The sequence below is a fragment of the Lepus europaeus genome, chromosome 7 (genome assembly GCF_033115175.1).
Source record: "Lepus europaeus isolate LE1 chromosome 7, mLepTim1.pri, whole genome shotgun sequence".
Classification (NCBI taxonomy): Eukaryota; Metazoa; Chordata; class Mammalia; order Lagomorpha; family Leporidae; genus Lepus; species Lepus europaeus.
Window position 1 is genome coordinate 51,523,773 of NC_084833.1, and position 16,589 is coordinate 51,540,361.

At 36.7% G+C, this 16,589-nt stretch overlaps 1 protein-coding gene across 4 annotated transcripts in view; it reads right to left on the reverse strand.

Moving 5' to 3' along the window:
• Window positions 1-2,476: 2,476 nt before the first annotated feature.
• The window catches only part of FAR1 (fatty acyl-CoA reductase 1), a 61,336-nt gene continuing 47,223 nt past the window's right edge, over window positions 2,477-16,589 (reverse strand). For 3 of the 4 annotated variants that reach the window (XM_062196463.1, XM_062196464.1, XM_062196461.1), the window contains 4 exons: window positions 15,227-15,398; window positions 6,590-6,719; window positions 5,206-5,333; window positions 2,477-3,890 (listed from right to left, as the gene is read on the reverse strand). In XM_062196463.1, coding sequence (XP_062052447.1) covers window positions 3,728-3,890; window positions 5,206-5,333; window positions 6,590-6,719; window positions 15,227-15,398 — 593 coding nt within the window. In that variant the 3' untranslated portion in view covers window positions 2,477-3,727. The remainder of the gene's footprint in view (window positions 3,891-5,205; window positions 5,334-6,589; window positions 6,720-15,226; window positions 15,399-16,589) is intronic. The other variant, XM_062196462.1, reaches the window with a different exon arrangement.

Below are 16,589 nucleotides of genomic sequence, written 5' to 3' on the forward strand. Positions count from 1 at the left end.
GGCCCATAGCAGATATTAAGTTCACATCACTGTGCATTTTCTAAGTCAATGTATTCTAGAGCTATCTGCTTGCAAAGCAGCACATTAAACTTAATGTTATTCAAACTTTTCTTTAATAAAAAATTGAAGTAATTAACAATTTTGTACTACACTCAACTGACAAAGATGATTGTTTAGGAAACTTAAGGCAAGCAGAGGTGTACACTAAGAGAGTACCACCATAAAAAAAGACATTCTCTATCACTAGAAAATGCTGCAAGACAAAATGATTAATTCAATTAAACATATTTTATACAGCCTACATCACAGACTGTTACAAGTTATGCAATATAGATTCCCTGCTCTAGTTTCTCATGCAAAATGTTATAAAGCTTTTTCTGAATGTACAACAGGTCAGTGCTAACAGTTCTATGTCAGGACTAGGGGTTATCATAAAAGGGCATGCTTAGAAAACCATTTATACTCACCTGTACCCAGCATAACAACACTCTGTCCCTTTTTCTTCCCCACATAGGTTCTCTATTACTAGTTAATGATCTCATATATTTACCAGACAAATCACTAAAAATGTACCTATAAATATAGGTTTCATTCAAGGCAGAAGAGAGCAGCTGGAATTTAATGCCACTCTATCTCCTGGTAGTTTTTAGAAAACAGATACACTACTTCATCCAGCTACTACATAAAAATATGCTTTAACAAAGTGCTCATCTATCTGTATGCTTCCCACAAAGTGCTATGAGCAACTCACAGTTAAATTAGGATATAGGAATTGATATCTAAAACAGAGACATAGTTTAATTAAGGACCGCCATCTATAATCCTAACCACATTATCTCATGGATAATTTTCAGGACATAAAAATACAATAAATACTAGAATGGAAATATAGGGATTCATTTATTACTTTTTGGTTTACAAACAAAGGCACCCAATAATGCTTCTATTTACTTCTTATAAAAGATTATAATTTTACATTTAAAAAAATATAAAGGACAAAAATCTCAAATTAGTTCTGTAGACAAACACAAAAAAAGGTGAGCACTGAAATGTTTCCTCCCTGCTTCCAAGCTTTATTACAATTCTCACAACAGCTGGAGCTGGGTCAAGGCTGAAGCCAGGAGCTGGGAGGTGGACTTCCATCCAGGACTCCCCAGTTGGTGGCAGAAACCCAATTACTTGAGCCACTACCACTGCATCCCAGGGACTGCACATAGCAGGAAGCCGGAATCAGAAGCCAGAGTTACGACTAGGACCCACTGGGATACAGGCATCTTAACCATCAAACCAGGTAACAGCTGTCCCTGCACTGAGTTTTAGGACATATCAATACAGCCAAGTCAAATTTAAATTTAGTCACAAGGACATCACAATTTATAATGCATACGCCAGGGTTAGAAGTGAATGGGGTGAAAGACCCAAATGTTTTGGAATATAGCTTTATCAAATGAGTCAAATAAAGTATGAAATTTATCTAATAGGCTCTCCTGTTATGCATTTGTATAGAAAACCTAATTAAACAAAGTATGTCTAGCAAATGACACCAACAGAACTGATATATAAAACAGTTAAGTTTGACTTAAAGTTGAGTCAGTGGGAATTAACACAATCTATATACTTATGCTAACTTCAGAACTGTAAATCCAGACCAACAAACATACTTGCTTAATTTATTCATTAGCCTTCTTTTGACAACAGAATTCTACATAAACATACACACAAAATTATAACACAATGGCCTCAGCACCCTCTTAGTTAGCATTTCTTTAAATTAGATTACATGAATAAAAAAATTCAGAAGACATACACTTCTGTGTACCTCACACACCTATCCAAGTTATACCACATTCTTTGCAAGACAGACAATTCACCTCAATCTAGATAAAGTCAGCAGAAGTAAAAAAATCATATAAACATTAGCATGTTTTCTCGGAGAGAGGGAGTACTCAGTGTATATTTCATGAGCCACTGTAAATCAAAGTCATCATCATTTATTCCATTTTCAGACATTATGGTCTCTCATACCTTATACAAGGTATGGTCCTAGACCAGAAACTTTAGTATCATTCCAAAGAATATATAGATATTTATATACATATTTCTGTGAAAATAATGTTTAAAAGTTTTACTACAGAAAATCTGGCTTCAACATGGAAGCATTTTTCCTTTTCAAGATTATACACCTGCATGGAAGAAGGTGCTTTCCTTTACATTTAGTTTTTCATAATAGCAAAATAAACTTCTTATACATTGCATTTGACAAAGAAAATTAAGGTGTAAATTTCCATGTAATGTTTTGTATTGTGAACTGACATCTCTAAACATATTGAAGATAGACTGGTGATGATTAAATATAATACAATTTGATCACTTTCATTAGAACAGTGTTATGCTTAACAATTTGTTAAACCAAATGTATGTTAAAAGAAGAAGTAGTGTTAACTACTATTAAGATTTAAAGGGCATTATAATTATCATTAAAATATACATTAATTTCTTGCTATATTTGTTTCTATAATGCATTTCTTTCTAAAGCTAAAGCCACATGCAGAAAAAATAAATGGTATCTTCAAACTCATTCAACAGCTTGCTATTTTATGTGGTATGTAAATAAAGTCCTTTATTTAATTTTATACACAGTATTTATTCATTATTTTATTTTTCTTGAAGGAATTCAGCTTTCAAGGTCAAAATTAGTATGTGTTTACACACGAGGACATTTTCTTACTGTCATTACTACCTGCAAATACATTCTTCAGTAACAATGTACCTTCAGATTTCATTTAGAAGACACCACATGTCTTTTAAGAGTCCTATGAGTAAAATTTAAAAAGGGAAGTGAGCACAGCTATGGTGACTCAGTCCCCACTCCCACTTCTTACAAGAAATCTTCCTGCTTCAAAACATCAACACAACATCACAGGACTAGTTCTTGTCTGATCATAATGTGGACAAGAAAAATGTATTCCTATTCCTTCTGATACTAACAGTTGGACTGTTTTTTTTTACTTATCTTTAAAAAACACTTAGCACATATTCATACAGATTCTCAAACCCATTTAGAGCAAGTAGGTTCTTCAGAATAATAGGCAGCCTTCAGATTAGGACAGTAACCAATTGCTTACAGAAAAATGATATGCACCAGATGTTTAGCAGAAAACAAAAAATGAGAACATGTCTGTCATGTTTTATACACTCAATAACTTAGAGGATGATGTGAAAATAGTCTGAATATAATTTTAACAAAACTGAAACCCACTTTAGCAGACAAAAAATCAAACATTGAAGAGTCAACTATCTACCAACTTATCTAGTATCCCTGTTCAAATAGATGCTTTCCATTGCAGTGAATATTTGAATTAGAAATTCACTATCTGTTAAGGCATATTTTGATTAATATGTTCCAGAATTGCACAGTTATACTGGTCAGTGTTCCTATTCTCCACCCTGCTCTCATCTCTACTTCTTTCTTCCAAGGATCAAAATGTTAAGTCACGGTTTTGGTGGCAACTGTAAATTTGAGCTGGCATACCACAGTGTGTTCACTAAGTTTCATGAGCATAAACATTAAAATGTTACATAAAATGTACCATAATTTACTCCATACTCCAATCTAAGATGGTTTAATGTCTTGACAAAAGGTGAGATGACTTAAGTACATTTTACATTTTGCGCATTTAGACCACCATATACATAGATAGATGTTCTAATGCTAAATTCTTGGTCTTCAGTATCTCATAGTGCTAGAAGCTCGGAAGTATGACAGAAACTTGTAACACAGACTAACCACAAAGTACCAGATGTTTCTTGCCATTTGTGATCTTGCAATAAAAATGCGCCAGATCAGAATCACAAGAATAGTATTGAAGCCATAACGTATGTTCCGCAATCTAGAAAGCAAATCAAAAAATATATGAGACAATATTTTTCAGAATAGGGCGAAAGCAAATTAATGCTCACTTTTTAATACAAGGTTCGCTTCCACATTAATTTGAAACTTAACGTTAAAAACTAAACTAGAAGCTTTTAAGTTGAAAAGTTAACAAAATCCAAACAAATCCGACTACAGATATTTTGAATAGCAGTACATTCAACAATATATTACCTCTATTAATAATGAATATACAGCAAAGTATTTCCTAACAGTATATTAGGGATTCAGATTTACTCATCCAACAAATGTTACTGAGTGTCTCTGTGTGCCCAGTACTGTGCCAGACATCAAGTATACTGTAACTAAAACAGGTAGCTCCCTTGAACTTCAGGAGTTTCCTATCTAAAAAGGGTTTGTTTATTATGTACCTCATAGGATAGACAAAATACAGTAAATATGTGACATCTTTAGTTGTTACAAGGTATCAGACCAAGTGCACTTACTCCTTCAGTTTTCGATGGCAGTTACAGGATCAAAAGCCAAATGACAAGTGTTCATCCAAGAATAAAGCATAGCACTAGCTTTATAAAGGACCCTTCCCATTCTTAAACAGCAACAGTCACATTTCTCTGCTCAAGTTTCAAAATATTTTTGGTATTTCCTGATGGTGTTTAAAAGGAACACACACCTCTAGATATACAACAAATGTTACATTAAATTCTACTAACTTTAGCAGGCAGTCCAAAATAGAACTGCAATACAGGAACAACCGTGCAGAGAAAAGGACTTAATTAAAGGAACCAAAAGATCAATATTCCAGTTTGCTTTGCCACTTAATACAACATGACTTAGGAAAATATAATTTCCCTAAACCTCTGCTTTCTTATCTATAAAACTGGCTGCTCTGCAAAGCCTCACAGAACTGTGAGGAAGAGGGTTAACAATGCTAAAGTCCTCAAGATTCTACAGAAACTATATTTTTAAAAAGACTATAGAGATTACCATAAAAATTGTATCTCTTAATGACTGATTACCAGTGATGTTTTTCTCTTCTATTTTCTAAGTTTGTTTTAAATTGGCATTCTAATTGCTTTTATAAAAAGACTAAGAAAATTATAACCCTTAATTATAAACACAAAATTCTATACTGATCTCTTCCATAGATTATCTGAACTTTAAATAACCTCCAGTTTAAAATGTTTTATTTATTCCTAATATTTTTACTTTTCAGTAACAATATAAGAGAAGATAAGTAATTTTAAAAACTCAACTCAAAACAAAGCCTGTGTAAGATCCGTAAGATGCAAGAATCAAACACACACAAAACTCACTTGTTGAGATGCTTTCTAGCAGCAGGGAGGCCAGACATTTCTTCATTCAGTACATATTTCTTAGTTCCCATGCAGTAGTTCTCTATATACTCTGCCCAATGTAATTGCCGTACATCAATATTGAAGGTCTACATTGACAAAAATTTCACATTACTTTCCTGAGTAGTTTTTTTCCCTACTGTCAAAAATTTACTTTTTTCTAGAGGCTGATTCCAAATGACATAACTACAAAATAGTTAAATGTGGAATTAACTTTTTAAATCTTACTGTTAGTCAGGAAAGAAGTTCTTATTTTTATTTCATACTTTTAATTAAAAACAAGCATTTGTGGGGCTGGTGTTAGGGCACAGCACGTTAGGCTGCCACTGGTGATACCGCCACCATCCCATACTGGAATGCAGCTTGTGTCCTGGCTACTCCACTTCCTATCTAGCTCTTTGCTCCTGGAAAAGCATCAGGAGATGGCTCAAGTACTTGTGCCCCTGCCACTCACATGGGAGACTATGATGGAATTTCAGGCTCTTGGCTTTGGCCTGGCCCAGTCCTGGGCCTTTGTGGCCATTTAGAAAATTAATCCAGATGGAAGATAGCTCTCTCTTTTCTTTTTTCATTTTTCTTTTTTCTTTCCTTCCTTCCTTCCTTCCTTCCTTCCTTCCTTCCTTCCTTCCTTCCTTCCTTCCTCCCTCCCTCCCTCCCTCCCTCCCTCCCTTCCTCTCCCTCTCCCTGTCATTCTGCCTTTCCAATAAATAAATAAATCCTAAAAAAAAAAAGTTTGACTATAATCTGGGAACTCATGTCAGCATTTAAAGAGGAATATGTTAAAAATAAGGAGAAAGAAGCTCACTTTTTTTTTTAAAGACAAAAATCTTACTGCGTAAATCAATCTACATGTTTCCTCACTACTTGATGTGTGTACACACACGTTTATTTCCAGGTGCTTTCTATCTGCAGTCTTCCCTTGTTTTCTATATATCCTGTGTATCATATAACAAAAGAATTTAAGTATAAAAACAGCAGAGGGCAAAATGTGCAATGGTAAAAAAATAGAAAAATATGTGAAAAACAATTTGAGAGGTTTTTCTTAGAACTTAGAGAAAACAGTATTTGGAGAAAAACTGCAGGAAGAACTTAACACTCTCTTTAAACTGGAACTTAGGGGCAAAAGAGAATCAACATTTCAATTATACTTTGAGTGCCTTTGCCACTCTCTAATACTAACACTACAAAACCAAAGATAAAACAATTTATTTCACCAACAATTAATATAATTGAAGCTTTAATGAGGGATCATAAAAATATCAATGACTTACTTATAGCATAATAGCTGTGGAAAATATATAATTATTTCTCAGGTTGCTAATGGTTCTCTAATTGATGTACTTGCCTTTTTGTCTTCAGGATTTAGTTGATTCATTAACATATTCACATTGTCAGTATTCCAAACCCAAGAATTACTTGTGAAATATTCAAGAAACACCATAGCTTTGTGAAGACGAGTTATTGTTTTCATCATCCTGTATTATGAGAAACATGAACAGATCCATATTTTGCAGGGATTAGGAAAATCCCATCACCACCCAGTGTATCAGTTTCCAAGACACAGACATTAACACAGAAATTGTAATAAAAAAATCAATAAATGTACAAAACCAGCAGGGAATAAGAATATTTCTGCATCTTGGGAGACATTTTGTAAATTCAAAATGAAAAAGGAATTTAGAAGCAGCAGCAAATTAATTTAATATTGCCTAAATAGTTTTGCTGACATATGGAACTAATTCTCAAAGGATTTGTAATACCCTCAGGGTCAAATTTTCTGTATGAAATACTGGGCAAATAGATTGAAATAGATCCAATTAGTTTTCTCTTGCTTTTTGTTCCTTAAACTGCATGTTAGTTCCACTGCATTTACTAAGACTCCTTGTGTGTTCATAACACATTGTGTGTGTATTATTATCCCAACTCTTCAGCATCACTGAAGCAAAACATACAGAAATATTCGTTTGCTATTTTGTCAACTCTATTTTTTAAATGAAACCACAAAATTTCTCCTTAACACTAATTGGCGCCACTCTTGATCATGTGGATGTGCTGTGAAATCAATGACTCAAGTAGAAAACTTCTTGAAATAGATGTTAACTCATCTCCCCATGCCTTAGCAATTTGTCTACTTAGAAATAAGAGAGCATGATACTTTTTTGCTTTTTTAAAAAAGGGCAAAAGGCCTTAGTCTTTAAGCCTGTCATTGTACATATCATGGCTTACTGTAAGTCATTGATATCATAACACCAACCCGAGCAGTAACATCTATATAATAATAATTACCTATGGTTAAGTAGGGAAAGGGAAGAAACAACTTTGTGAAACAAAACACACATCAAAACAATCCCAACTTCTGAAAATAGAAAATAATTTGTAGAGAAATATTTAAAGAGAATTGCATTTATATTTCCACAATAAGGATTAGCATCATATGTGATTCAGAAAACCCCCAAATAGGAGCTTTCAGTAATGGGGGACAGAGGAAAAATCAGAACATTAGAAATGGGGGAGAGGGAGCAAAACAGTTACATGTACTAAGAAATTCAATCCATTTAGAAAGAAACCCTGAATCCAGAACACTGGAAGAAAATGAGGCAATATGGACAACAAGAAGGAAAAAACTATATTTCATCCAATAAAGTAATTCCAAAATAAAACCTCCATTAAATATGAGAAGAATTCTCCAGCATCAAAAGCTCTACCTGAACAGGAATAGTTCATACAGAGAGAAAGCACTTTGTAGGGTGAAGACAGGGAGAGGGAAGGTTTCTGCTTTTAACAAAAATTAGGCAATTTTTTTCTTAAAAAAAAAAAAAGATGTAACAGATTTGTAACTAAATCAATATATACTGTATCACGTCTAGGATAGTATACTTGATTCTCTCTGTCACACATACACACAACTTTTCCATTATATTTCTTATAAAAAAGTTTTTCCCTGACTCCTTTTTCATGGATAATTATCACCTAATCTTCAGATTCATTCAAGTGGCAGAACAGCCTTAAAAATCAATCCGGATTCAGCCACTCAAAAATTACTTGTAATAAACTGGGGGGGGCGGGGGGGACGGGACAGGGGAGGCGGCACTATGGCGTAGTAGGTAAAGCTGCCATCTGCAGTGCTGGTATCCCATATGGGCACCAGTGGCTGCTCCACTTCCGATCCAGCTATCTGCTATAGCCTGGGAAAGCAGTAGAAGATGGCTTGCACCCGTGTGGGAGACCCGAAAGAAGTTCCTGGCTCCTGGCTTCGGATCGGCGCAGCTCCAGCCGTTGCAGTCAATTGGAGAGTGAACCAGCAGATGGAAGACTTCTTTCTGCCTCTCCTTCTCTCTCTGTGTAACACTGACTTTCAAATAAATAAATAAATCTTAAAAAAAAAAAAAAAAAAAACTGGGGATGAGAGGGAGAGAAAATTTCAAAAGCCACTTATACTTATATACAGGGGGGCTTCAACAGATTCATGAAAAAGTGGAATTAAATAGCAAGTGTATTTTCTGCTTCTTGAAGACCCCTTGTATATATGTGAAATTTACAAAATATTTTGAGGCAACAAATATATCTGATTGAATTTGGATATAATAAAGAAACTTAAAACTGTGCCATCACTCTTTTTTTTTGACAGGCAGAGTGGATAGTGAGAGAGAAAAAGAGAAAGGTCTTCCTTTTTGCCGTTGGTTCACCCTCCAATGAACGGCGCGCTGCACTGATCCGGCAGGAGCCAGGTGCTTCTCCTGGTCTCCCATGGGGTGCAGGGCCCAAGCACTTGGGCCATCCTCCACTGCACTCCTGGGCCATAGCAGAGAGCTGGCCTGGAAGAGGGGCAACCGGGACAGAATCCGGTGCCCCAACCAGGACTAGAACCCGGTGTGCCGGCGCCGCTAGGCAGAGAATTAGCCTGTTGAGCCACAGCACCAGCTCGACCATCAATCTTTTGTTAACTTTTTTTTTTATTTTTGCCAGGCAGAGTTAGACAGTGAGAGAGAGAGAGACAGAGAGAGAGTTATAGACAGTGAGACAGAGAGAAAGGTCTGCCTTTGGTCGGTTCACTCCTCTAATGGCCGCTACGGCCGGTGCTGCGCCGATTTGAAGCCAGGAGCCGGGTACTTCCTCCTGGTCTCCCATGCGGGTGCAGGGACCAAGCACTTGGACCATCCTCCACTGCCTTCCCAGACCACAGCAGAGAGTTGGACTGGAAGAGGGGCAACCGGGATTAGAATCCGGGGTGCCGGCGCTGGAGGCGGAGGATTAGCCAAGTGAGCCACGGTGCCGGCCTCTTTTGTTAACATATTATAGAGCAAATGCTTGTGACTACACTGCCAGGTATGCTGTGAGTTATTTCTTTATTCTTTGTTATGGCAGCCTGCAAAAACTAATCACAATCCTTTAAGAGTGAGGTAAGACATTAATGATCATCTAGTCCAGGGTTTCTCAACCTTGGCGCTTAGACATTTGGAGTCAGATCATACAGTGTTGAGGGGAAGACGCTCGGCAGCACCTTGGCCTCCAACCATGAGACGCCCATCACACCCTTCCCCCAGCAGTGTTAACTAGATACCTCCAAATATCATCAAATGTCCCTGGCTGCGACCTAGACATGAAAAGCAGCAGGTTCAGAGTAGTTAAGCTAAATAACAAAAAAACAAACAAACAAAAAAATCCAAGATCATGAAGCCAGTTTTTTAGATGTCATTTTTAACAGTAAGGAAATACCTACTGTATTTTAAGAGCCAGAGAAAATAATTTGTATTGTTTCTGTATGCAACAATACCATGATTTTTAGTACCCAATGACTATTTTAAAAGAATTCATATGAAATGTATCCGTAGCACTTTGTAAAATTATGTCAAGATATCCAGAAAGTTAATTTGTATCTAGCTGACATTCAGAGAAAGGTAAATGAGTAAAATGAACATCATGACATACATGAATTTACTACAGAATTAGGCTTTATATGAAGGCCCCAACATATGGTGTGAAGTATAGCACCCAGGCTCAGTCAATAACTGACCAAATCAAATAATACAAATTGTAAAACTCCATGCTCAATGTTCATAAAATTGCCCAAATAAAACATCTTTATGTCCCGGCTGCTTTTAGACAATATGCTCCCAGAGATCAAGGCTCACTCCTCCTTGGATACTTAGAAAGCACCACACAAGACAAACTTCAGGGATAAAGATTTTCTATGTGTTGTTTTCTAGATTTTAATTTCTAAAGGTGTTAACTATGATATTATATTATCTATAATAGTCTCCCATTTGACATGCTCACCTCCAAAGTCACCTTGACCACCTTCCCTGCAAGAGTTGAAATCAATTTCTAACCAACAGAATAACACAGAAGCGATACTCTGTGACTACCAAAGCTAGGTCAGAAAAGGTGATACAGCTGTCTGGCTTGTTCACTACGATACTCTTTCTTGAAGCCTTCAGTCATCAGTGTGCTGTCCAATTCCTCCTGAAGCTGCTACACGGTGAGGAAGCTCAAGAAAATTCAAACTATCCATGTGCAGAGACCACATGGAGAAAGTTGCCGAGCCACCAGAGCTCTCTGCACCCTTCTCCCTATTACCATTCTTTCAACTGTGCACACAATCGGACTACAGCCACTTGTAAGAACCTGAGCCAGAATCATCCAGCCAAGCCCTTCCAGAATTCCTGATCCACAGATGTACCACATAAATAAAACGTTGTTTTAAGACATTACATTTGAGGCGATTCTTTACACAACATAGATAATAGTAACAGATCTTAGTACTGGGGAATGAAAGGCTGTTACAATCAAAACCAAAAACACATAGTATTAGCCTTAGGATCTGGTGATGGACAAAATCTGTAAGACCTTTGAGGAGAACATTAGTGAAAACTGGAAGAGCAGGAAAACAAAGTTGGCGGAAGCTTTAAAGGGATCTGAGGAAGCTGTTGGTGAGGTAATACAGAAGACAGAAACAAGGCAGTAAACTCAATGATCTGGCCACGATTTCCTGAAAGAAAATTTCAAAATTTCCTGAGAGAGGGCAAAGACAATCTTTAGAAGAGAACTAGCTGAACTGCATTTGGAGTAAATGTAAAATTCCAGCCTAGAATCTTCCAAGAAAGAAGTCAGCTTTTCACTGGTACAACAAAATACCTGACCCAAGCTACTCGCGAAGGAAAGAGAGGCTTATTTCAGTTTGGAGGCTAAAATCCAAATGGCATAAGGCAGGTGCTGCTGAAGGTCCTAGGGTAGACAGCAGAGCACACTGAGGAAGGATCATATGGCAAGTCCGGAAGCAGAGACTATTTGGGGCCAGCTCGGACTTTTACAACAACCCTTTCCAGAGAGCTACCTTCCCAGAGCCATGCCCCCAGTGCCTAAGGTCTCCTTCCATTGGGCCTCCCAGACTAACAGGTTTCGCCACCACCCAAGAGCACCAACCTGGGGACCAAGCCTTTAACACACAGGACTTTGGGGGACATTCAACACCAAAACCACAACAAATGGTTGCGGAGCACAAATCAATTCCAGGGTAGGGATGAAAAATTCATTAAGACTTTACAAAGACCCAGGGTAGCGGCTGCTAGAACTCTGAGACAAAGGTTCTCTCCAGATCTTACGGATAAGACAAAATGAAAATTCTATAGATCTGAAATCTATAGCAACTTCATATGGGACTCAAGCTAGTGAATGGCTTATAGCAAAAGATGAGAGTATGGCTTTGGTGTGAATAGTATGGATTGCTTCAAGACAGATATTCCTGAAGCCCATATAATTTTTAAAGCAATCTTATCAGTATTCATGTAAAGGGAAAGAAACAGTACAAAATAAAAAGAAATTGTTTATCAATGATTAGCAGACCATTACCTAAACACCAAAACTAGCCTACCACTTGTTATTGTAAATAAGGTTTCACTGGAACAGTCATGCTCATTCATTTAGACTCTCTATGGCTTCTTTCATTCTTTAACAGCAGAACTGAAAAGCTACAACAGAAATCATATGGCCCATAAAGCCTGAAATATTTACCATATGACCCTTTCCAAGAAAAGTTTGCCAGAGGCCAGCACTGCGGTGTAGCAGGTAAAGCCACCAGCCACAGGCACCCTATATGGGCACTGGTTCAACTTCTAGCTGCTCAATTTCCCAACCAGCTCCCTTTGAATGGCCTGGGAAAAGCAGCAGAAGATGGACAAAATGTTTGTGCCCCTGCCACTTACATGGAAGACCCAGAAGAAGCTCCTGGCTCCTGGCTTCAGCCTGGTTCTGCCCTGGCCCTCGTGACCACTTGGGGGTCAATCAGAGGATGGAAGATCTCTTTCTCTCTCTGACTCTGAAACTCTGAATTTCAAGTAAATCCTTTAAAAAAAAAATGGAAAAGAAAAACTTGCCAAACTCTGCCCTGGACTCCAAAACTTTCAGATGTTACTCGGTTATACACACAGGTCATTTTTTAATGCAAAAAGACTTAAGAGGGCAGAGTCAAGAGCTCCCAGAGAGCAGGACTAACACTAATCAAGAAGCCACCAACATATATGCAATATGAACCAGAGTTTAGTGTGCCTCCCATTTTCTCTTTTTGAACAAAATTGCTTAAAGCCATTATCTTGGGTTTGTCTCACTATGCTAGGGGTATGGACAGTATACATACAATTTGTTGTGTTAGTTCACAGATTTTTTAGATCAGTACTTGAAAAACAGGAGGAGCTATACCTATAAAACCACTAAAACAGAACCTCATAGGCAACTCAACCAGAATTAGAGAACCCTGACTTCTGATTCCACAGAGATTCTCTGGGAAAGAAGCAACTATATTTTTCATGTTGGGAGGCCTATTCTGGCCAGAATGTTCACTGTGGCAGATTACACTTCCTAAATCAGTTGTAATAAATGCCTTTTATCTAACTTGTTCATTACAACATGATTCTTACCATTCTCTCAATCCTCTTTTCTTAAATCTAGGGATGATTTGTGACTAAAAGAATGAGGCAAAGCGATGCTGTATGATTTCCATGTAGATCAGAAAAGGCAATGTATCTTTCACTTTATTTGCTGAAACACTTCCCACTTGAAGTCTTCAGCTGACATGTAAGAAGTCTAATTCACCCGAGACTACCACTAGTCCTTGCAAAGAGCCTATAGGGAGAAATCTTGCTGCAACATGAAGAGACACTGTCACTAGTTCCCTGGCTGCTCCTCTGCCCCCCACCCTCTACCTCCTCATGGCTCTTTCAGCCTCACTAGACCTCAACCACATGAAAGATCCCAAGCCAAAACTGCCCCACCGATTTTCACTTCTCAAATTCCCAATCCTGAGAAAAACAATGACCACTGCTGTTTTCAGTCAGTAAGTTTGAAATGATCTGGGAGGCAGCATCATCTACTCTGACTCAGTGATTTGTGGCTAGCCCCCTTGGCTTGTGGAAAGCACTGTGATACATTTAGCCCACTTTACTCTTCTCATCTAGTTTTTTCTTTTCTGCCCTAAAATGTACAAATTCAGTTAACATAAAGAAAGCATACGTGGCCATCATTTATAAATTTCTGCACACCTTTTAGCAAATAAAGAATGTTGCCAATGGCAAATAATGCGTCTTTTCAGATCATTCTAGAAAATCTTAGAAGTACTTTCTTACCTATTCTAAAGTTGTTCAATTCAACACCTCTCGCATATTCTTATAGTTAACATATAGGGTTAGGAACATGATGGACAAGTGAATCCATGGAAAATCCCTACGGAGCTCAGATCCTGTAACTGGCAGATACCTCACTTTAATTTTTTGAGCAGTTGATGGAAGTTCTGGAATCAGCATCTTCTTTATATATAAATACTCAAATCCTGAACTCTCCAATCAAAGGCTCCACTGTAATGCTAATGCAGTTAAAAAATATCTTTATAATACATTTCACAATAATTACATGGTAGACTGTAGAGAACATTAAATTTGCAGGATTTCAATGGGGGAAAAAAGAAAGAAGGAGGAAAGGCTACAACTATAAGAAAACAGTTTCCATTTGTTATTAACTTTTTTATTTCAAACTATTCCATTCCCAACCTGGAAAATTAGTCAAAAACTGTAATTACAATATTATAAGCTGAATGGGCAGCTGAGATATTTAAAGTAATTAATTTTCTAGAAGCATCCTATTAATTTTCATATGAAACTGCACCATCCATAGGAAGTGAACTATTTAACCCTTAATCCCCTATAAAAACTCACCCCTAGGTCTTTGAGGGGGAGAGGAGAAGGGCTCAATTTCAGCTTATAATAACAATGACAACCTTGATGTAGGACATTTCCTATTGTTGGGAATTTGGAGGATTAATGACCCAGCAAGATGAAATCTAGGGTCAGCAACCCCAAATATCTCCAATTTCGAAGAAATGTCCTAGCATCCTGATTGTGATTGTGATTAATCAGGTTAGTAATTCTAAAGGTAAAGCTCATGCTAGCGACTTTTCGTCTTTCCAGCAAGCTTCCACCACCTTACCAATACATAGTGTATTTACTGCTATTCTTCTTACCACGGTTTCTGACCTGTCAACCTGAGTGCAAGATCGAGCAATAATGCAGGTACTGTATGTCTGACACCCTTCCAATAATGAAGCAATAGGTTGTTGGAATACAACTTAATATTGGGGCGCCTGAATACTTGGTTTAAAGGATTCATCTTGAAGAAATGATTTAGATAATATCCTGTAGGAAAAATAAGCGTCAAAGCATTTTGAATATTATTTGTTATTCAGAAAAATACCTAGTTAGTCCTAGAATTCAACACATGACAATAATTTATCATCCAAACATTAGAACAAATTAGAGTGACTTACAATGCTACCTGTGCTTTTCTGATAGTCTTATATTCAAGTCTTCTTATTCACAAAAGGCCATTAAGCCTTATCATAAGCATAAACAAATAAAGAGTTAATATGCAGTTTTAGTGTAAGCATGGGTTGTTTAACAGTCAGAGGAACAGATAAGACAGAGCTAGTCACCATTACCTTGGGCTTCTTCCAGTCATCCTGAGGTAGATATCATACAGGAATGCTGGGGCCTTATGGCTTACAGCAATCCAGTAATGATATAAAAGGTGATTGGAGGTTAGATTTACATTGGGCCGTCTGAAGGCCTGTTCGAGAGGATTCCTCTTGAAAGTGGAAATTACATGGTATTCTGAGGAAGAAAAGTTGTGTAACAGCTTTGATAATAACCATGTAATGAAGTTTTGAAAAAAAAGTCATGTTTGTACAATGCAAAATAGTTTACCAAAGATGTTAGCGTCCGTTCATTAAAAAAACAAACTTTTCTATTCTCAATAGTAGCTAAAAGAATATGGGTATTAGACTGCTGAACTCAAGAGGTTTTCAAACTGCCACTCTTTATGAATTTTAATCTGATGAATGAATTTCTGCTAAAATTCACTCTTAAAAGTAATGTTTTACCTATGTCAGTTTACAGTGTCACTTTCTACATTTCACATCTCACGATAGCTTCTTTCTTTCTGTTCCTCTTTCCAGATTCTTATTACTGTACTTACTTCAAAAAGAAAAGGAAAATCATCATCCTTTGCTTATGAATAAGTTGCTCAAATTAACATACATTAACAAGCTTAAAACAACTCCAAATGAACTTTTCCTATAATTTATTTAGGTTATATGGTATCAACACAATCAAACCTTGGATCTATGTTAATATTTTAACAGAAATGTATATAGAGATATTCATTAAAAATAAAGCTCAACTTGATTTTTCACTAAAGTTTACAACACAAAGAATGCTTATAAGAAACCTATGTAAAAACACTTCAACAGTCTACTTAAAATAATTATTATAGTTAAAATCACCCTAGATTTGTTTTTCTTACATACTCTAAAGGTCAATCTTTAGAGTTAAATAAAAATATCACAGGAAAAGCCCAGGACAAATATCATAAAATATTTACTTTAAAATCAAAATAGTTCTGTAGAGGTAATGAAAATTACTCAATGAGAGATAAAACGGAACCTATTACTAAATCAAAACACAGTTTATTTTAAATTTGAAATCAACAATTTGTCATTCAATCTTAATAGGCTTTAAGTTATACTATTTATATTTTATATCTAGTGACACACAATACACACTAATGTTATCAATCTGAATTTAGATAGATTAAAAGGTAGTAGAAAATATTCTGACAAAAATACATCCTATTTCCTTCACTCATTCATTTATTTCTCTGGGGACCACTTGATACGTCAACTCTTGCTGGAAATGACACTGTCTACGGACAGGCAGGCCTGAGCATGCTCAGCCAGGAGAAAAAGCACTGTTCCCGTGCCACCCAGATCCAGGAGGGTGCTGCAGATGGCAGCACAAAAACAG